Consider the following 23,003-nt stretch of genomic DNA (forward strand, 5'->3'; position numbering starts at 1 on the left):
GTATTCTGGTGATTATCTGCATAATGTCATCTATAATAGTAGTAGTTGAGCTGTTTAGTATCTACATTATGTTGTGTGCCCATAGAGCAGAGAACTATTCTGCCATGAAGTAAACAAGAACAAAGAGGCAGTGTGAAGAGTCTTTATCTGCGCCCTACATGAGTCTGGTTAGATATGTGAAAAAAAAAGAGTTTTAGGAGAGTACTTGTTGGTGTTGCTCCTGGTATTTAAGGCTTTTGTTGAGTGTGCTGCCAATGAAGACTTTTGCTGCAGAAAAATAAAGTTTATTCATCATTAGCTTGCTGGTTGCCCAGATGGAATCTGCTCATGAATCAATCAGTAACTACCTCTTAGGTCTGCTAATAGATTACAGGCTTTCCTCTATTGTATTACTGTATAACATACAGTAATTGCAACCAAAGTCTTTACTGTTTTTTTAGCATTTTCATTAGTTCTTTGGGAAAAGATGATGGCTTCACCAGACCAATATTGTTTTTTGTGAATCAGAAAAATGAATATTGAATCGTTGCTCAGAGGGTAAACATCTATTTCATTGTGCTTTGTTTGTATCAGTATTGTCTAGTGGGAGATTGTTCTTTAAAAGTAGTAATTACACACAGCCCGTAAAAAAGGAGCAGCTAAATCAATAATTGGAATTAGAAGTTTCAGAGTAATATGTTTCATCATATTACTTATGTGGCTGTTACTAACCCATCTTCAGTGGGGGGTTGGCAGGAAGCAGCTAAATTTAGTAGTACTGTCACAGTTAAAAAGTACTTAGTGCTGCTTGTCAGAGACCTCCATATAAAATCTTAAATCAACATGCTACCTCACTGAAATAACTAAACATTTGTCAGAAATAACTGAACACCCGAGGCTATGTATGCCATAAGTCTATAAAAAGCATAACTCTTTGTCTTGCTGCACTAAGGCAGGGTCGTCACCTTTTAGCTGTTTTTGGCTTCTTGGCCTATTTTACAATTAGCTGACACACACACCTCTCTTTCCCCTTCCTATTTTTCTCCTTATAGCTTTCGCTCTAAAAAGTCTCTTGTACTGTTGTTATGTTCTATAAGTGACTTTGTGTTTGATGTGGTATTTGCTTGTTAGTGACCAGGAAAAATGGAGAGTGACTTCCTTATTCAAGTCAAAACAAAGATTTACTTTAATACTTTCAGGCTTTTCAATGTCTCTCTGTTAAGAAACAAGTTTGTCTGCATTGACTTTGATAAAAACTGTCATTTGTCAACCAAATTGACTTCTGTTATGCCTAACATGTGCTACTCTTCACTTCATTCTGAATATAGTTTCTGAGGAAAAAGTGAGAACTAATGAGCACATTTGACTCGGACCTCTGACTTACTAAACGTCTTTGCTTCCCTAAGCAGCAAGTCCTCATTAGAAATACACTACTTTGTATTTGTTAAAGTGGAAGATGTCTCTCATGTCTGATTCTAGCCCTGTGGGTCATTTGGATGTGATACAGTGTGGTGATTCTAGATAAATTCACTATATTTTGAATTATTTTAATTGCATGTCTGGTTCATAAATATAAGGGCTTGAGTGAGAAGATAATTACATTTTTTAATTAACTACATACCCCTTCTGTGCAGTACTGCTGAAAAAAATACAGTATATGCCCATATGCAAAATATGATTAACAGTTTTTAAATAAAATTGCTTAATATATTTGAATTTTCGCTAAAGATCAGCAAAATACATAACACATCTGGACTAAAGAGGTTTTGAGGGGAAAAGTCATCTCATTAATTTATACATCTATTCCAGATGTTCTCAGAATACTTTCAGTGAAAGTGTCTACTTTCAGTTGCTGCCAGAAGTACAGCTATATGCTGAAGAAGTATGTAATCCACAATTGCCTATTTTGATAGTCTGCAGAGTCAATAAAATAAGAAGTTTCACTTAATCTTTCAGATTGCATTCTAGCTGTTGTAACTTAGAGTATAAACTGTGCCTTTAGCTCACCCTCAGGGAAGCCCACATTTATCTCCCTCAACCTATTCACAACCAAGCACTTTGGTCTTTCTATTATATTATATTATAATATCAGAATCTTTTTTTTTAGAATGGCCATAGTTGACATTTTCAGACTGAAGGTGTTGGTGCACTGCCTTACAGGTTAAAGGATATATTCCAGACCAAAGTACTGTAGCTCATCGAGCCAGAGTTCATGCTGGTTTTAGTTCTTTTGCTGGTACCCACTTTTACAGGTGGGTGAACTGAAATGATTGGGGTAAAATATCTAATTTAATGCACAATAACAGTGTCTGCAGCAAGAACACAAACCACAACCTGTCAGGTGTGATAGCAATAATTACCCCACTATGATGCCCCCTTACTTGGGCACATACAATGATAATGATCTACTTCCCACTGGCAGAAGTGGCAAGAGATTATGGGAATATCACACACAGGCTCTGCTGCTGATTTGCTTATTACCTGTTTCAAAAATAAAATATACTAGGCTCTTAAGAGATTTTTAAACCAGGGTTGCTACTCCTGAAAATGATTACATTTTTTCATTAATTGCCACAGGGTTGTAATGAATATATATATATAAAATGATTTTGTGTTTTGCAGGCCAGAGTATGGAGGGAAGTACTGCACTGGAGAACGCAAGAGATACCGCATATGCAACACTAAAGCCTGTCCCAAAGACAGGCCCACCTTCCGTGAAATGCAGTGTAGTGAATTTGATACTGTTCCCTACAAAAATGAGCTGTATGAGTGGATTCCAGTGGCTAATCTTGGTACGTATTGTGCCCTCCTTGGGAGAGGAAACCCTGAAGCCTTTTTTCCCATTATACCTCATTATCATCTGTCCCAATGCATAACATGTGTTGCATGTCAGGTTGTATTTTCTTTTAAGTGTGTTGATACTGTTTATGGATTTTTAAATAATCTTGCTGTCTAATTCACATTTTCATGTTGTTGCCATCCTGCCTGCAGTGTCAAAATCATGCACGTCTGTTTTTTGTTTTAGTTTTCTGTAAAGAAACAAACAGTGGTTATGCAGTTACGAGTCATACTAGAGGAACAGAAGAGAGTATGATACGTCTGCCCATTTTTTCCTTTCCAAGTGTTATCTCACAGTACACTTAAATGCCCAGTCAAAGTGTTTTATTAGTACAGGACTCTAAGGTTAAGACAGGCCTAAAGAATCTTTCTGTGGGTCCCAGGTTGTTGTCTTGCACATTTTTCTTTGTTTCCTTTGTTTTTTTGATGGTTCACTGTTCTATGCACAATGGACACAGCTCTCTGAGTTACTACCCTTGACAAAACTGAATGTGCTTACAAGACTGATTAACAAAGATAACATTGAGTTTCACAGAGCATTAACCTTTTTGGCATCTCTCAGTCCAGCCTTGAAAATGAATAGCTGCTTTTCAATGATGCAAATGGTGCATCTGAGTCTGTAACCATTATTAACTAGGTTCTTACTCAGGCCCAGTAGGTCACTGGGACAGAGCTTATCTTGGTTTCTGTAGCTTTAACCCTACATGACTGCCCCCTGAATGGTACTGTAGTGTAGTATACTGTATATTAGTTTACTATATAGTCAACTTGGAGAAAAGAAAACTCTTTTCTCCGTTAATAACTTTTACAGATCATAAAGTCAAAAACTACTGGAGTTTAACATAAATATTGCTCACTGTTTCAACATAAATGTTTAACAGGGCTTTAATAACGGGAATTTAAATTTCTTCTCCGCTCATTTTGTTACAGTAAACCCTTGTGAGCTTAACTGTCGCCCTGTTGATGAACAGTTCTCAGAGAAAATGCTGGATGCGGTAACTGATGGGACCCCCTGCTTTATGAACAACAGCAGCAGGAACATCTGTATCAATGGTGTATGCAAGGTAGTGTTGGGTATGTTTCTTTCTCAAATACTGTATTCATGAGAAACGTTTATTACCACATATCTAGGTATTAATTTTTCTCACTAAGATCTACTGTGCTGATTTCCTTTTCTTTATAACTCGGTATGACAGCTTTTATGGAAAGGCATTGACTCACATGCTTTTATGTGGTAAATGGAAAAGATTAAATACAAAATGTATTTTGCACAGCGAATACTTTAATAAAATCTTGTCTGCATTGTTCAACCAGAAGGATTGAACATTTTTTGTTCTACTTTTATTCATATCAAAACTTAGTAATATATTGTTTTATACACCACAAAACACTATTCCTGAACGCCTTTCTCAGACATTCTGTAGGCTTCAGCTTGAAAAAAATCTTGGATTTATTTAGAAAAGCAGACTTACAAAAGAAGTGTGATTTGAGCTCTCATTTTGTAAAGGAAAATGGCCTTTTCACACATTCCAGCTGGAAAGCAATTTCAGATTCTTCTTCTGCAGTTATTGAGCTCTTCAGATTATGTCTTCTAAAAATGCTTTTAGGATTCATATGTGTTACAGTAATTCTTCCCTGTTTGAATTTAAATCTCAACAATAAGTCAACATGTACTGTATGTTAAGTGAATAATATTCAAATGCTTGATTTTTTAGGCTGACCCTTTGAATACTGCAGTTTAAATTAAAAGTATATTAAAGTATATTACAGTTTAATGTATGAAAGTGATTTTGAAGTGACTATTTTTTATGCCCTCCTGTCAGATTCCCCTGTTATCTGGTTTGGTTTCATTTCTAAAAGGGTCAGAATATATTTGGTTTTAAGCATCTTGAGGAATGTTGGTGAGTTTTTGATAACCTTGAGGCATGTAATCACTTAAATATCAATAATTAAAAATAAATTTAAAATCCCATTTTTTGTAACATCGTGAAAACTGCATGGTTACAAAAAAATCACAGTGGTTTTCCTTTTCACAAACGCAAGTAGACTCACATCATGCCAGTAAGCAGTGCACAATACCACAATGTCACAATAGGAACTTGGAATCAGAAGAACTTGGAAGCAGAGAAAGAATTAGCCCATTTGCACCTGTCTGCACAGACAGTTTATCATAAATCATTGCCTACTCTCCAGCAATATTTCACCCTGGAATCCTGATGCCATTCTTTTGGTACCATCACCTTGGCAGTTACCCCACAGTTGTATTTGCATGGTCCTAGCCCCCTCATGTGGCAACCAGGTTCTTACCCCTCTTACCCCTCTGCTTTGTCTAGAAACAGACGTTCTTCACATTTGTCATAGGGTATCTGAGGTCTCAGAACAGTCTCAATGGCTACCACTGCTTTGCAATTATGCATTGTTTTTTTACGCTTCCTACAGTGATTGTATGCTTGTAGAACATTATTGAGGTTTCGGGACTCATTGTTCAATACATTCAATATATTTTTTTACATCTGAAAAATGTGTTAGCCCTCCATTTCTATCGCTGTCTATAATAATGATCTAAATTTGTTTTTTCTGAGCTTTAATTAATTGGACTCCTAGGGAGCTTTTTGTGAGGTATTTTATTGATTTGTACTCCAAGATATTAAATTGAATGTGCCAGCAGTCAGGAGGAGTTCAGAGAGATATCTTAAAATTTTAAATTAAAATATGGCACACACACAAATAATCTATTCCTCCTGCTATATGTACTGTAGATGTACTTTACTCTGAGAGCTTGAACTCAGGGTTTTGATTAAAATGACTTTTAAACACTTATAACTTAACCCCTTATTGCATGTTTTTAATTTCATAGCAAAATCCTGTTGCCAAAAAAGAATTGTCATGAACTGCATTCCTACGAGCGTCTCTCACCGCTAACACCTGTGCACTAATTAATCAATTGTAATTCCTCAAGCTCTTCCCTATTTATACCCTCTCACTCCACTCAGTCCCCGCTCACTATTGAGAATAACCCTTGGTGCGTAAACTACTCTCGACCTGATTTCTGGCTACCCGACCTTGTTTCCTCCTGCTTCGACTTTGTCTGATCTCTCGTTTTCGATTTGGATACTCTCGACATGACTCTTGTGATACCTGACCTAGCTCTTCTACCTCGACTACGACATTTGCCTTTGGGATCTGGGCGCCAATCACTAGCTACTACCTACAGTCTCAGTGCCGCATAGGGTCCAACCAGGTGCTCCTAACGCCATCCTTGACAATTATAGCATGAAAGGTACAGTGAGAGAACTGGTAATCATGTTCTCTTTTTTATGTAATTATATGTACTGCGGTATATGCTTACCCGACATCTTATAGTTTTACTGGGCTAGATAGTTCAGAACTGTGAGCCATCTAAGAATCACGCATTCCAAGCTCCGTAAAATTGAGTTTCCACAGGCAGGTGGACTGATATTGTAAGAACATAAAAAAGGTTACAAATGAGAGGAGGCCATTTGGTTGCCCGTTTGATAATTAATAGCTATTTGAGCCTGAAGGAGCTTTTTCCTTGAAAGGAGCCAGGTTATCGGCTAAAACCTAAGTTTTTATTCGATCCTGTCTATAATCTTGAAACCCTAGGCTACAGCTCTTGTTTGTATTAATACTGCACTTATCAGTTACAGAAGCGCAGTGCTGGTTGGATTAAAGTACTACGATTCAACGACTTAAAGAGGCAACAATCAGATAATCTCTACCACACACTGAACATAAAAACGTTACAGACAAGAGGAGGTCATTTGATAACATGTGATGTGAAGGAGCCCAAACACCTGGTTTCTTTTTTCCTCTGGTTTGGGAAAGAGTGGTCTCTGTATGTCTCACATTGAGATTTGGAATCGTACCTGGAAAATAGAAAATAGACTATTTTCTTTGCACTTTCAGTTTTCTCTGCTTGCTTTAGTTACAACAGCCACACTCATGAGAAACTTGCATGTAAAATTGCCAGCTGATTGCAATGAGTTTTAACTTTCCATGTACTGTAGATGGTATCAAATCACAGCTTGTCTAAAATATTTAGTGGCAACATGCTGTGTTAACATTTGTTTTCAGTGGCTTTATAACATAAGGAATGTACATTTGTCAAGTGCAGAATTTTAGTTCAACTTTGTTTTCAGTGACAAAAACATCAGGTTTTGCATTTGATGTACAATTCTAAATATCTTCCTATCTGTGTCGTGCTAACATAAAGAAAAAACAAACTGCTTGTCTTTTCTCAGTGATTCCTAGGAAACTTGTGATACACTGTATTTTTGTTTTAATTTTGCTTTCCAGTCCAGTCACATTCATTTATGCATCATGCTAGGTTTTTGTAATTATATAATAACTCCAATAAATAAAGAAGCTATTTTAAATTTTAAGCTTTTCTTATTGCTCTTTCTTGAACAATCCATACTGATTAATTGCAAGTGTCATTACTAAAGTACAAAAAGCTAGTTTTTTTTCCCAAGGAGATGAGTTGCATTTTCCTAGATCAACCTTCTACTACCTATTTAAATTTTCAGTTTCATCACCTGTTCTTGTGTAGAACATTTTTTTTGAGCAGTGCATGTCCCTGAGTTGCACAATGGCTAATCTTTGGGCTGTATGCCCATAGAACAGCTTTACTAGCCTGCTTCATTTATAAAACTAGAATTTAAAAATAAACGTTAATTTTTCAGTACGTTTTCTACAAGTCCTGTAAGTTATTTTCATTTTTGAAATCAAGAGTTCATTCTTCCACATTAGCAAGCATATTTTTGCAGTGGAAAAAACGAATGTCAACCAAATATTGCAGCTTCTGCGCTATAATAAATGTCTTCATGACCTGCTTTTCAGATGTTTCTCACATGAGTTTGCTACATGCTAGCCTTACGTATAGCAATGAATAGACGTGAAGCAAATGAATGACTAATAAACAAACAAGTCTTGATGATCAAAACCTTTGGTCCTCCACCCATTTTATTTGCAATCAACAATTTAATTTTTGTTGGAAAAGGAAAAGAAACATGAAAGCAATAGACAACATAATTTTATATAAGGAGCTCAGGTACATAGTGAATTAATAAAGTAAATCTAAAATTAGTGTTATTTAACTCCATCAGATGCTTAACCAGGAAAGCCGAGCTCAGGTCCCTGCTTCTAATATACTCAAGTCTGCAGTCTGGGAGTTGGATCACTCAAAATTGAGTACAGTATATCCCTAAATGCAAATAGACTGTAATGTAATGTGACCATAATAGACTCCATGCAAAGTTTAAGCATAATTTTCTTTGCAGCTTTTAAAGTCGCCAGTCAAGTTTTCCATTGCATTGCAATTAAACCTTTCAGTGAATCTTCATTAAGAAAAGTGGAAATAAACATGAATATGGTCTCAACTCACACTCTAGTATAAACAGATAATATACTAGCCAAGTGTTTCCAAAATGTTGCAGTGACAGAACAGTTCCAAAGCATATGAAGAAAAGTACCAGACACATCTACAGTATATTGCAGATATTAAAAGACAAGTATTTGCTGATTCTTGAGCAGAACTGTATATAAGGGGTTGCATTAACATTTCGAATAATTTTATAGTGTATTAGTTGATCAGCCAGGTTTTTTGAGGCCTTGAAGGTGTTCAGCTACTGTATGCAATTTCACAATTACGGGAAAATCACTCCCCCCATTTTTTAAACTCACTCCTGGAGTGAGCAGTTGTTGGTCTGTGATTCAGAGTTGGGTGATGTGCTCCCTCAGGCTGTGGGATGCGACTACGCCATTGATTCCAACGCAGTAGAAGATCGCTGTGGTATCTGTTTGGGAGACGGATCTTCTTGCCACACAGTTAGGAAGACTTTTGTTGCGAAGGAAGGCTCAGGTAAGGCTGTATTGTACTCATTTTTTTGTGCTGCTGCTTTTTTAACCAAAATTGTTTACTAATGAGAGACCATTCTAGCCTGTTTGGTAGTTAGTAGTTAATTAATCTGAAGATCTTAGTCATGTGTTTCTTGAAAAAGCCAGCACATCAGCTTCAACTACATGTCTGGATAGCTTGTTCTATACTTTTTACCACCCTAAAGACATGTCTCTTTTTTCAATTTTAAATGTGCTTAAACATGGTTTCCACTTGTGTTTTTTGCCTTGTGTTTCACTGTGATCCCACACTGCTGGAGTAAGTACTATTGTGAACAGTTTTAAAAAGAAATCCATTACATTTGCAAGCTTCTTGTGTAAGAGAAGACATATTTTTCAGAAACATTTTAATAATTTTAAATAATTGTAGAAATTAGTCCATTACACAAGTAATAGATTTGTTTTTTTTAAAGTAACCTTTCTACACAGTGATTCTGAGACTGTCCTCAGCTGTTTTCAAATGGCACACATCATGATAAACAAGGACTTGCTACTGGTTCCATTAATTTATTTTCCAGTCCTTACTAGCCTTTCCAAGGATTAATTCACATCTCTACCTTATCCCTGTTATTGTCCTTGCTCCTTGGCTGATAGTTTATTGTGAGGGAGCTCTGATAACCTCAAGCAGACACGCAAGTGCCAGATTTGTATTTCAACTTGCTTATCCACTGGATTATGCAAAAGCCCCCATATGAAGTTTGTCTGAACCTACTGAATTAATTTTAATATTGTCTGGCATCACATTATCTCTGATGTGCTTCAGTATATCAATATTCATGGGAAATAGATTATATACTCAAACAGATTACAATAAAAAATGTTACACAATTAAATGCCTGCATCTTTAGATAGACCTAACTGTGGTATGTTTAAACTTATTGTAAATAATTTCTGATTGTGTCGTTACCATGTTAAGTTAACTAGCAAATTATTGTGAAATTGTAAAGTTTTTAGAGTAAATTAACATGAACACAGCAGCAATAGCATCCAGTGTAATTATAAGATTTAAAGAAGACTGGGGTTCCTTAAGTAATGAATTTCATCCTGTCTATTATTTCGTGTGGTTTTAGGTTGAAATACTGTGGACATTACTGAGGATGTCGATAGGCCAGTTTGCAGCCTGTTAAAATTAAGTACTGATAAGACAGTGAGTGTGTTGATTTATATTGGATATATTGGAGCCAGATTTAGGAGGCTGGTTAGTAATCTTGCTGTCATTTTTTTTTCTATCATTCCCTATTATAGATGGCAATTGCAGAAATTATATTGTCTTTGCAGCAGTCCCAAACTACCTTCTTATCTTATATGCTATTTGTCTTTTTACATGTCAAGGATATATTACTATAACAGATTTCAGACTGATCTTCCCAGTTATTTATTATTGTGTCTGCAATCTGTTCCAAATTTATCGACCCCTATGTTATCGAGAGAATTCAATCTGATCATATCTTCCTCTTTCCCATGTAACCTTGACTTGCTTCCTGTTTCATTTCGCTTTGAAATTCTCCTGCTGTTCTGCAGTGGTTGAGTTCCACAATATCTGTCACTCATGTCCAACTTAGCTGCCTGCATTTTTCTTCTCCAGCCTTGGAATAGATTAACTGCTTGTCCCAAAGAGCCAAAACAGATCACAGTCATCATCTGAAGAAGGCAGTTTTAGCTTTTTTGTACTTGTATGCATTTTAAATTTAGACTGTTATCTTTAATTTATTATAAGTCTAACTTCCATAACTTTCACTTTGTTCATTATTGCTTATTTGTTCCAACTTTGTGTTTTTTTATTAGACAGGACTATTTCTATTTTTTTCTTCTTCTAAAAGGTCCATATTAATTTTTGAAAATAGTGCAAGGAAGGTCTGAAATTAGATCATTGGATCCATCTAGCTCGTTTGCTTGCTGGTAGCTAATACATATAAGGAACTCATTCATTTTAAGTCATTTTAAGGATCCCATTGTAAGCATTCTGTATTAAATGCATTTCTTCTTAGTATCTGCTTGTGGCCTCTGGTTTGTGTTGTTCACCATTATGAAGTCCACTGGGTTGGCTTTAACAATGGTTCTGAGGTGGTTGAATTCCTGATTCATATCCCCTAATAGTTTTCTCAGTTCAAATCTAAAGGGATTTTATAACACCGATTTTAGATCAATGGATCTTAATTTTCAAGACTTCTTATTTCATAGATTGGAACCGCAGTTAGATTTTTATCTTGTTTTTGTTGCAGCAGTCAGGGTTCTGTACAGTCTCCTTCTGCAGCCTCATGAAGCTTAAGTGCTTGCTTTATGCTTGCTTTATTGCACTCCTGATGAGAAAACTGTTTACTGATGAGCTTCACTTCTATGAACTGATACATAAACACACATCAAGTGTGGTCTCTGAAAATCTTTGCATTTCTGTCTGTGGTTTGCAAAAGATACAAATTCTTGAATGCAATAGACTCATTGTATCATACTTATGATATAAAAAAACATCACCAAGAAAACTAAGTATATGCTAGTGAAACACACCTAACCAGAAGAGCTTACAGATAAATATTAGTGATTTCTAATATTAAATGATAATTATAGCTTTGTATAACTGTTTAACCTTGGAAAAAGTGTCTTTTGTGTGTATTCAAGCTTCTTAATGCTGCATAGAAATAGTACAGTGGTGTGACGTTTATCACTGCTGCCTCACAGCTCTATGGTCCTGGGTTCAACGTTGGCCTCAGATGTGTATCTGTATTTGTATGTTCTTATTGTGCAGGTTTCCTCAGGTGCTCCAGTGTCCTCCCATCTCAATCAGCAACAGATTAAGATTTAACAACAGGCAAAGTGCCTTCTGATCTCAGTAATTTGTTCAATTAGCCAATTAAGTTCACAGGTGGAATGAAAACTGGGGTTCCTCAAGGCATTAGAGGAAATAATTGAAGACTTTAGTACAGTCTATCTAGTTGTGTACATGTCGGTACTCTGCAGTTGTTGCTTGTCATTTTGTGGAACGTGTTACCTTTTTTCTAGATGCCTACTATATATAATTAGATTGGGTGTGTCTGAACTAGAGATCACAAAAAGTCCTCTATGATGCATGATACATGACTGTTCCTACTCTTACATGTACATTAAAACAGTTTTCTTTTTTTAGAAAGTGTAGGCTTTCCAAAACCTGATGGAAAATTTCATTTAATATCTTTGATTAACAAGCATATTGCTTCACCAGTCTATTTTGAATAGACCTTTAAATGCACCAGTTTCACTTATTTCAAGCTCATTTGCTCATTTGCTCATTTCCATAGGGGATTTATCTCACTTTGCTTACATTATTCTGTAGCAAATTTGATTTGAGGTGAAATGTGACTCATCTGACTAAATCTGTCCAAGTGCAGTGTCAATGTAAACCATAATTTCACCTACAAAGCTAGTCATTAAAATTACCCTAGGCCAAAATGATGAGGTGTAATTTCTTGCCAGTAAAGGCTAGAAAAAATACTTTTACAGGTAAAAAGGAGAAAATTAACATTCCTTGTCTGAGACATTGCTTGAAGTCCAGGTGGAGAACAGAGATTATGTCCCTTCACTTTGGTGTGAAGACTGCATTATTCAGTCTGTTTCTAACATTCACTTTGACTAAAAATTCAGTGGTGGAAATTCAAAGGCCTTAAATGCAATGGTGGAAATGTTACAGAATTTATACATATATTCATCCTACATAACCCCCCTCCCCACTAGTTAAAGTCTATAAATATACTGCATCTGTATAAGTGCAAGTGTTGTTGTAGTTTGATTTCAAACGGATTTTATGCTTGGCAACAACTGCATTTTTAAAGATGTTAGAAAAATGTTTTAAAGCATTTCAGGGTATCTCTGCACTAAATGTATTTTTTTATTTGTGGTAGGGTTTGAAAAGATTTTTAGAGTACTCGATATGAGACTGTTGCATGAACTCCACATCAGTTAACATGTGCATTGACATTCAGTCTGATTTTTAATCGGGGAAATACTCTACAGTCCTTTGCTATCGGAACTTTTATGAGATCACCAGGGAAAGTGGGCCTGATTGGGGCTAATGAAATCATTGGCCATGTGCCTGGCCAGATACTGTACACCTCAGGAGTGAATAAACACTAGTACAGTATGTGCTGTGAGTGTACAGTATAGGGACAAAGGGAAGCGGCTTACTCGTACTGAGGCTATTCAACTTGCTGCTTAATTGTTATTTAACTTTTGCAGTTTTTCCTTATTTGTGTATTTCCTTTTCATTTCATAATCAGGGCTGTTCACATAAAATTCTCTACTTGGCATTTAATCATTGCTACACCACCACTAATACTATAACATTACTATTAATAATCAGAAGGAACCAAAGAAACAACAACAGCAAATTAATATATTATTTCCTATATTTGATTCTTACTGGTATCTATTAATAAGGGCACTTTGGTTGAAACTAGCCTGATTAAATTTTCTTTTTCATCTGTTTTTGTGCCCAGGATAGATTTTATTTCTTAGTTTAGAATCAACAGTTTAGATTTTATTTTATACTCCAACCTTGATTTGGAAATCCTATCTGTAAATGAATTTAGCTTGAAACCTTTGTACCAACACTGGAGCGATGAATGCAAGATGCACGTGACTCCTCTGAAGAGACCTGTCAGATGGTCCACATCTTACATACTGGAAGCCTACACCCCAGACAGCACAGCTCAGAATCAGAAACACGGGCTGATGTAGGCCTTAGGAATAATAGTGCACATTCAAAGGTGCACGCTTGGACCAGATTCAGGTGTGCAGCTTCTAGATTATAGGGAACCAACTTCCCTCCAAATGAGAGTCTTGACTGGTTGATCCTCTCAGGTGTCTGAGATTGAAGATTAATGTTCCCTCTCACATGCAGGTCATATAGGCTCCTGTAATGTGAGGTCTGTTGTTGTTTTTATTCATATATTATGAGCTGCATATTGCATCAGTTTGAGAAGATGTGCAGCTCTCACTGTGAGTTCATAGGGTTCATTGTTACAAATGGGACAAAGATATCCAGGGATCTCAAGAACACCTAACACCAACGTAATTTATCTAGTGGCACCTGCACTCGGGATAATATTCCCAATAATGGTCCAATGTGAAACTGTGCTTCTGTTCAAGCACCGGACTCAAACTGTACTTCAAATAAACATCATTACTAGTAGAGTCTTTTAAAAATTAATTTATTTATTGATTTAGTCTATGAAATGATCTTTTGCTTTTTTTTGTAAATGTAAGGTGTTTATTATTCTTATTAATAACAAGATAAATGTTATCCAGTTTTGCTTGCAACATGTGTTTTGTTACTTTATCAACTTGTGATGAATATGGCATCATTTGAGATGTGAAGGCATTGAAAGATGCATATGTCATCCCTTTTGCTCCATTATCTATTGACAGATTGAAAGGTTTAGGCATAACCATATAATCCCACTGGCTGCAAGTGTTTTCCGCAGAAAAAGGACTTTTTTCGTTTTCTCCCTTTAATTTCCAATTGATGACTTGTTGGCTTGAAACACTCTGACAGCAGCTCTATTATTGAAGCCACTTTAAAGTGTGATTTCCAGGAGTTAAAGGATAGCAGGGTCATGTATTTTAGTGTGAGGGGGTCTCCAGGGGAAACCGTTCTACATATAATAGTGGTACTCAGTGGCCGATAGGTGGCATTGTTGCCCGTGTTTCATAAATTCCAGAGGGTGAAGAGAGAATGCACTTTATTTTACATTAAAACTTAACCAGAGATCCTCTTTACACTAGTGATAGTGAGGCAATATGGAGGATGAACTGTGTGTGTGCGCCCATTTTGTTAATCAAAGGAAGAACCTTCTTGGCATTCTTGGAGTCTAATAGAATAATTTTTAGTTCAATGTTCCGGCTACAGAGGACAACTCGGAGACAAATCTCCACTTGAGAGATAAAGAATAACAGTTAAGAGAATCTAAGAGAGGTAACAAGTGTGAGGGGGCCTGCTCATTCAGTAATCAATAAGTGAAATCAAACATTTGTCTAGGCAATCCCCTGGCTTGCAAGTGTGAAATATTTTTCCTTGTTTGACCACATCCCTTAGGATTTTCTTAGACCTTAACCCCTCCCCATGGTCTTTGTCATCCTGTGAAGAAATTTAGCTCCCTTAGCCTGCATTAGTACAATAATCTCCCCAAGTTCTTCAATTATTCTTCTTATTCTTCTACGAACTGTTTAATATGTATAATATGACGTTATGGTGAATAAAACTGAACACAGTATTCTAAATGCATTGTACAGCATAACATAACATCCCATGGACTTAAATTCTACTCCTTTTTCCATATACTGTATATGTCAAATATATTTGTCAACACTATTTTGACATATGTAAATATATGTGGAATTTAAATCCTTACAAAGTGGTCGTGTTTTACGTTTACCACAGCACATACAATATTTGATTGATTAATTCTCTGACCCTGTCAGGTTTTGTCAGTGATGTCAGTGATCAAAGAATTGTATAGTGATGGTTTGGCAAATGGTAGATAAAATTGTGCACAGGGTGTAAAGGGACTTGTTTTTTTGGGGAGGATTGAGGAGATTTCGGCATTTAGGTCTATAAAGTGCTTTGAGCAGAAGTTTGTCAAATAACCTTGCCAAGGAGTGCCAATCATTTTTTAGCAGCTCCACGGCAGTTTGTTTCTGTCAGAGAGTTCGGTATTCACAAACAGTATTCACAAACAGAGGAGGGCTCTATGCACACTTAGAAATGATCATGTGCAGAACACAAAGCTCTGTATGAAAGAACAAACAGATAGCAGACTTTTTTTATTTTGCTTTTACACATAATCATAGTATTTCTTTAATTCACAATTAGAGGCATTTCTACATTTGTGAATAAATGAGACAATAAATTAACTATCTTAGAAAAATGACTGTGTGAGACTGGAAATAATTATGCCTTTATGAGAATATTTATCCATATAAGAACCTGGCTTCTCTATGCAGTGATCTGCAGACACCTTCAGCTACTGCAAATTGTTTCACATTTTGTTGCTTTACAGTGCTTTCAAATTAGAATTTCTATGTAGAATCTCAACATAGATAAACCTAGGAATGCATTTAGAATATAAATAAGCAAGATTATCAGAGAAAAACAGACAATTCTTATTTGCATAAATATTCATCACTTTTAGTACAGCAGGCCTAAATCAGCTCAAGTGCAAATTAATTTTTTGAAAGGTCACTGGATTACTTAAATAGTAATCTATTTTAGATATTTAAAATTTCCACCTAGGCATAATCAAAGTCTTGAAGACCAAATAAGTCAGAAATACAGTGATAGAGAGGCACAGACACCATTTGTATAAGGTCACCATCCCAAACCAAGCAGTTGAACTTGCAGGAAACTGGTTAGGGATGCCACCTAAAGCCAACAATGTCTACCTCAGTATCTACAGTAAACACTTATGCAATTTATACATTTCATTTTGTACATTTTCTTTTCAATGTACAGTCAGTTCATATTTGTCAAATATATAATTCAGAGTGGTTTACATGCCGACTAGCATGTAAAACAGTGTTTTTTTTTAACTTTGCAATAGGATCATGCAAATGGGAGTGATGTGATAACTGCTAGAAATTCTTCAAAATACCTTAATTTCAGAGCTTTGGAGGTGTATTGAGTTTATTAAACGTGTGGTCAGATTATGGTGAGGATTTGATTTGAGCTGCCTGGGTAATTGTTGAGCACGTCAGTATTATCAGTCCTTACAGTCTATCCTGAAAATGAAACCCTGATTATGAGGTGCTTTGTCAACATTATGACTTTGTGATATTCATTTTTTCATAACCTGTAGGTTATGTGGATGTGGGCATGATCCCAGAGGGCGCAAGGGATATTGTAGTGAAAGAAGTGGAGGAGGCTGGGAATTTTCTGGTTCTGAGGAGTGAAGATCCGGAGAAGTATTACCTAAACGGCAATTTCATCATCCAGTGGAATGGAGAGTACCTGGCGGGAGGAACGACATTTTACTATGAGAGAAAAGGGAACCTGGAGAATCTCACCTCCCCTGGCCCAACACGAGAGCCTGTGTGGTTACAGGTAAAACTGGGGGAGCATGAAGACCTTGTGGTTCTGGGGCTTGCAAGTGCCTCAAGCAGCCAGGTTCCTCATTTGCTGAGCATACTGGGCTTTCAGACCAGAGGTCTCCAATCCAGTTAGTCTTATACCTCACCCTTAAGCCCCTGTCTCTAAAGATTGGAAATATTTGTGAGATTGGTTAAATAAGCAGGAAATTTGCTAGTTTAGGAAACACTGGTCCTTGAGTGATAAAAGGAATTTGTTGCACATTGTTGCTTGTTTACTGATAATTAAAATGTTCACCTGTTTGAATTCTCACAGCTAAATTGCTCTGTTTTTGAATTGGGAAGATGTAATCATCACCTACCACACTCCTCTTTAGGCTGGAGTCTCTGTCTTGTGGTGTTTTAGGTTTGTGTGGTGACTATGCATATGATGGTTTGAGAAGTGTCTTTGTCGGGTAGAACTATTACTTCTGAATGGCGAGTGTTATATCTACAACTCAGGTATTTGATAGATAGCCACTTCAGGAATGCCAACATTGTGAGAAGAAAAATAGCTAAGTCAGCAAAAATTTGAAAAATAAGTTAATTTCTGTTATGTTCTATAGAATTTGGGTGGCTAGCTGTGATTCTCTTAAGCAACTAAAGGTAAGCTAAACCTAATATTTTGTATGTAAAGTAGATGGTAAAAGGTATCAATAACTTATTTCCACAGTCTGTTGGTTTGGTACTACAGTAATCCAATCAAATACTGCTCCTGCTTAGATACACAGTGCTTTTTACTGTGAGCACTTCAGTTGCTTTCATAATGAGAAGCACCTAGAAGCCATGCTTGTACCAGTGGTTTGGTTAGCAGGAAAGCTACAGCAGGTAACCCTTGGAAACCTATGCTATGTGTAAGACAATCAACTATCAGTTTTGTTTTCTAGCTGCTGTTCCAAGAACAAAACCCTGGGATAGAGTATGAGTACACGATAAGAAACAGTCGTGTGAAAGGAAATGACATCAGTGTTCTAGAGTATAAATGGAAGTATGGTGCCTGGACTGACTGCAGTGCCACCTGTGGGACAGGTAAATCCAAGGCGATTTGAAATACTCAGATGATGTTCCTCTTTGATGTTGGCTGCAGGACTCAACAACTCTAATTCTTAGAGGCCATTGCCCTGTGTATTTTGTAGGACTCTTTATATCGCAAACAGTTTAGGATGTTTATGTTGGTCCAATTAAGCTATAAATGGGCTAGTTTGCGTTGTTAATCATCATTAGAACCTCCTGGATGTTGTTGTTGAGGATCAGTTTTATAGAGACCTAGGCCAGATGAAGATGGCAATTCACAATCAGAATTTCAGCGATTCTGCTTGTACACTGGATGCTATAAGGAAGGGAACTTTTGATGAGTGGAAAAGTTAAAGTGGCTGAGGCAAAGAAAACCAGAGAAAAATAGAATTTCTCAGGTGCAGGATTTTGTGACTCACCACATTAAATGGTAAACTTGATAGAAACACTGTCAAAAGAGTAGTGAATGGTGAACACTGGGATCTAATCTTTTGACAAACATATTTTAGTCCGGGTAGGTTTTTACAGAAGTGATCTTTTCTGTAACATATAGGAAACAGCATTAAATGAACTGAATACTGTAGTGCATTCTGTGGTATAATATTAACACTTTGAATTTTTTAAAATGAATGACTGTGCATTTTATCATTCATAGTGATACGTATTATAACTTATATTGCTGAATCATTAATTGAGACACACCCTACAATAATAAGGATTAATATAGGTATTTGAACAAGTCAGACTTCAACTGAAACAACAAGATCCCTGAAGGAAATTTGTTAATTGCAAGATATTGTCTGTGTTTTTGCTTAATTTTGCTTGTTTCCTGTTAGGCTTTCAGCGGCAACCTGTGCGATGTTTTGAGACAGAGACTGGAGTTGTAGAGGAGACGCTTTGTGATCCAGACACAAGACCATTAGACAGGCAGAGAAAATGCAAGACTATGGACTGTCCAGCAAGGTATACTGTAAATCGTAAAACAAAGTATACTGTCAGCTCTCCACTAAGCAACTCTCTGTTAAGCTCTTTTTAATCAACAAATATGGTCAAAGAGTGTGGGCTCTGACCTGTGTTCCAGCTACTGGTGTTTTGAATCTGAGCTGTGTCTTTAAGTGACTATGACCTGGAATGCCCATGTGGTAGTGTACAATTGGGGAGGGTGGGCTTGACAGCTAGGATTCCTAAAATTGCCAAAATTTCCTTGTAAACATTCCCACTGCCATCAGTGGGAACTACAGTGCTCCTCCAGTCAATGTCTTCTGTGAGCACTGCAGGGCTGGTTATGTGAATGCAAAATGGATTTGCTGAAAACTGCAGGTCCCAGAGGAAAGCACACAGTTTTTTTTTCTTTTCCTTCCTGTGGTGGTACAAGTTACCCATGTGTGGGGGTCATTTCAAATTGGATGATGAAAAAATAACTCAAAATAATTATAGATTACAAATTTTAGAAAGAAAATGACTGAATTTGTAAGTCTTAAGCTAGGTATTACATTCCCAAGGCACATGACTTGTTGAAAGTTCTCTAGAAAAAATAGCAATACAATTGCTGTGTATCAGTGTTCAGTGTAAAGACTGCTTTCTCAAACATACATTTTAATTCATTACCTAAGGCAAAACAGCACATTGCCTTTTCTCAAAGGAAAGAGTCACACAGATCCAAACTCAGCTGCAGAATTTCTTATTGGGGGTCTGTCAGAGGTGAAGATCCTGCATATTGGTTAATATATAGCGCCAGATAATTGCTGTCTTAAACATTTATATTATCATTAATGTTAGATTTATACAAATTAAATGTGTAGTTTCGCAGTGGTCAGGAAGTCAGTAATGGATTAATTGTACTCATGCATAGGTTTGTGAGTGCAAAGGCAAGCCTGAAGAATTAATTGTAACGCATTCATTTATTATTATTATTATTATTATTATTATTATTATTAGGTTGATTCCTTGGTTTGTTCTGAACTTTAAGATTTGTGAATCAGGAGTTGAAAGTGATACACAATGGAAATAATTCATTTTGAAATTCCCCTCACCTTGTTACTTCCAGGTGGTGGGTTGGAAGCTGGCAGCTGTGCTCTGCAACGTGTGGGCCATCTGGTGTGAAGAAACGCACTGTGCTGTGTGTGCGCACTGTTGGAGAAGAAGAGCGTGTTCTCCCTTTTACAGAATGCAAACACCTCCTGAAGCCCAAGTCCCTTGTGCCGTGCAACAGAGAGGTGCTCTGTGGCTCCGAATGGGCTGTGGGGAACTGGAGCAAGGCACGTACTGACCCCCTCTGAGCTGTCTGTGTGTTGTGAGAAAGTAAGCCAGTCTCAGCATCCAACTGCTAAAAGTTCAGATATCGTATTATTTCAAGCGAAATAAACCCTCAGTGGATTTATTGTTTGCTCTGACCTTTATAAGGTCTTTTCTTAGAAATTGCTGGACTCCAATTTGTGCTGGTAATAAGTTTTTTTTTAACAATTGTTAAAACTGTTGTCTGGCTATATTTTTTGCTAGAAAAGGTCACACTATAAAACTAAAAGTAAAAAAAAAGTATAATAGCTGAAAAATATCAATTTTGCCAATACGACACAAAAAGATAAGTAAAACATAACTGTGGATGGCTGATAAACCTTTGTCACTGTCTATATGTGCAGGTCTTATCAGATTCTATTGAAATTGTCGTATTAGATCTCCTTGGTAAAAGATGTTTTGCTTTTGCTTACTGTGGGTTGCATACAGTCATCCTCCGCTGGTTTCCACCTACCCACTGACTATTTTGCAAACACACATCTGCCATGACCCTTTTTGTTTAACCCTGAGAATTCCAGAAGGCAGCTTCTTGTTCGTCATCAGTCTTTGATTTTCACTGAGTGTGACCAACCCACACCCACTACATGTGAATTTTTGTTTAGTTGTTGCATTTTATATGCAAGGGTATCGCAAATATTGCAATGTGCAAAAACAACAAGTAAGTCACAGACTTTCATTTATGGTACTGTTACCACTCTGTTTTGCATGGGTTCACGAGCTATTGTTCAAATCCCAGCTATTATTCACTCCCTGCCATCTCCTTGACCCTGTCTTTCAGAGGGATGCAAGGAGAATAAGGCAGAGGCCTGAAGAGCAGTTTTTTTCAAAGTGCCACAGTAATGGCTATCCGAATTCTCAGTTAGCTACAGTAGTTTATAAAACCGCTGCTCATACTGTATTTTTACCTTCACAAAGATAACATGACTGTTTTTTCCTTTTAAAAATCTTTTAAAAACCAAGCCTTTGGCAGTTGAGTTGATCTAAATCTTAGTCTTTTTGCCATTCCAAATATATCTTGAAATGAATGATTCCCAGTCACTAAACAGCACTGAGGAGACCCCTACAGGTAGGCTTTGACAAAGGTGAAGCAGGCACGTTAGATAAATTAATTAAATATATTGTGGTGTCGCCGGGGGAAAATAGGCGTATAAGAGTTTTAACTCACACAACACTGTTCTCCTGTGCTCTTCGTCTGTGTGCCTCCCCAAATCCGTTCCGCAATCCGTAGTCGGTATCCTTAAACAATCCAAGTTCCCAAATCCGTATGTCCACACTCCTCTGCGTCGTATCCAAGCCGTAATCCGTAATCCTAGTCAAAATCCGTATCCAATAGTCCGTTATTCTTAATTCTCTTCTAGCACACTCCTAATATCTCTCCTTCCTCCAAAACGCTTTCACCTTATCGGCTACTGCGCCGGCTCATCGCTTCTGGGGCATTTTTATCCTGTTTCCTGATGTAGTTCAGCTGTGTCTCCTTGTTTCGCTGCATAGGCTTTTTCCAATAGCAGGTCAGCTGGTTATCCTGGGTGGCCATCTTGCCCAGGTCTATATCGAGTATTTTCAGTGTTTTGTTCCGGAAATACCGGTTATAAATGACCCTGCCCCGGGTCCTCTTACAATATATATATTATAATATTCATATTAACAACTATTAATAAAGTCAATATTCTAAACATCAACAGGTTTATAACTAATTTGCAAAATACATTTTTTTCATTAATGTTGACTTTTCCTTTTTTATTCTTAGTGCTCGGTCTCCTGTGGGGGAGGTGTGAGGTCTAGATCAGTTAGCTGTGTCGCAGTGGCCACAGAAAAGTGTGACCCATCAAAGAAGCCCCATTCCAAGCTTCTGTGCAGCCTACAGAGCTGTCCCTCAAGCCGGAGGACATTCCCCCCTTCATTTCTGAAATTCCGGAAAATCTTCACAAAGAGCTCCCCCAACAATGGAACTCTTAAGCCAAGTTCAACAACTCTCCAGCCAGATCCAATGACAACCACCCCAACCTCTACATGGACTACAACAGCTATGACTATCACCAGTCCATCTGTTGTGACCAGCGTCCTTTCTCTCTCCACATGGGCAAATCCTATTGCAGAAGATACTGTCGACAGTGAGGATTACTATTTCAACTTTATTGTAGTAAAAAATGGAAGCACAAAGGGCATTCCTAAGATCTCTCGAGATAGTATCACCAATCGCAAGGACCCTGAACCAAATAATGGTCTGGACGAGGATCATGGGAGTACCCCTGACATTATATTTGCAGATAAGCATGTGAGATATACTCCTGGATATGACTATGTAACGGATGATTCCACTTTGACCCGAAAAGAGGCAAATGAAGGTAGCCCACACAAAGGCATAAACTCTTCCAGGGATCTTTACAGAACTACTGCTCCAACACCTTATACCAGTCAGAGCCCTTTGGCCAGGACCACGCTTCCCTATCACAGAACTGTTTCAACTGGCAAAACCCATATTAAACCAAGTAACAAATGGTTGACAAGGACAAGGACAGCGACCATGTCACCCATTAGATATAAGACAAAACTGACAACTCCCACTACATCTTGGATGCCTCACTCAGAAACAGAAAAGATTCATACAGCTGTCACTGTTTATCCAACAATTAAAGTCTTGAAAGAGCACTTTAAGAAGGTATCTGATCCATGGGCAACGAGAAATGCCACTGCAGCTCCAGAAGTCTATGGCTCTAGAGATGGACATTTCCTCAGCTTTACAGGAAACTATGAAAACATCCACGGCAAACCTCACATCAGCAGGAATGCTCACTGGGTCATTGGAAACTGGAGTGAGGTGAGTTTTCATATTTAATTTCCTTTCTTTGGCTTTCAGCCTGTTGTGGTTG

At 37.2% G+C, this 23,003-nt stretch overlaps 1 protein-coding gene across 1 annotated transcript in view; it reads left to right on the forward strand.

Annotated features, from left to right (window-relative positions):
* Positions 1 to 23,003, forward strand: part of adamts12 (ADAM metallopeptidase with thrombospondin type 1 motif, 12) — a 146,618-nt gene that overhangs the window by 92,616 nt on the left and 30,999 nt on the right. Inside the window, exons 12-19 of the mRNA XM_006627246.3 lie at positions 2,602 to 2,771; positions 3,748 to 3,881; positions 8,578 to 8,698; positions 16,557 to 16,801; positions 17,712 to 17,853; positions 18,675 to 18,801; positions 19,886 to 20,096; positions 21,881 to 22,951. Coding sequence (XP_006627309.2) covers positions 2,602 to 2,771; positions 3,748 to 3,881; positions 8,578 to 8,698; positions 16,557 to 16,801; positions 17,712 to 17,853; positions 18,675 to 18,801; positions 19,886 to 20,096; positions 21,881 to 22,951 — 2,221 coding nt within the window. The remainder of the gene's footprint in view (positions 1 to 2,601; positions 2,772 to 3,747; positions 3,882 to 8,577; positions 8,699 to 16,556; positions 16,802 to 17,711; positions 17,854 to 18,674; positions 18,802 to 19,885; positions 20,097 to 21,880; positions 22,952 to 23,003) is intronic.

The sequence above is a fragment of the Lepisosteus oculatus genome, chromosome 3 (assembly GCF_040954835.1).
Source record: "Lepisosteus oculatus isolate fLepOcu1 chromosome 3, fLepOcu1.hap2, whole genome shotgun sequence".
Lineage (NCBI taxonomy): Eukaryota > Metazoa > Chordata > Actinopteri > Semionotiformes > Lepisosteidae > Lepisosteus > Lepisosteus oculatus.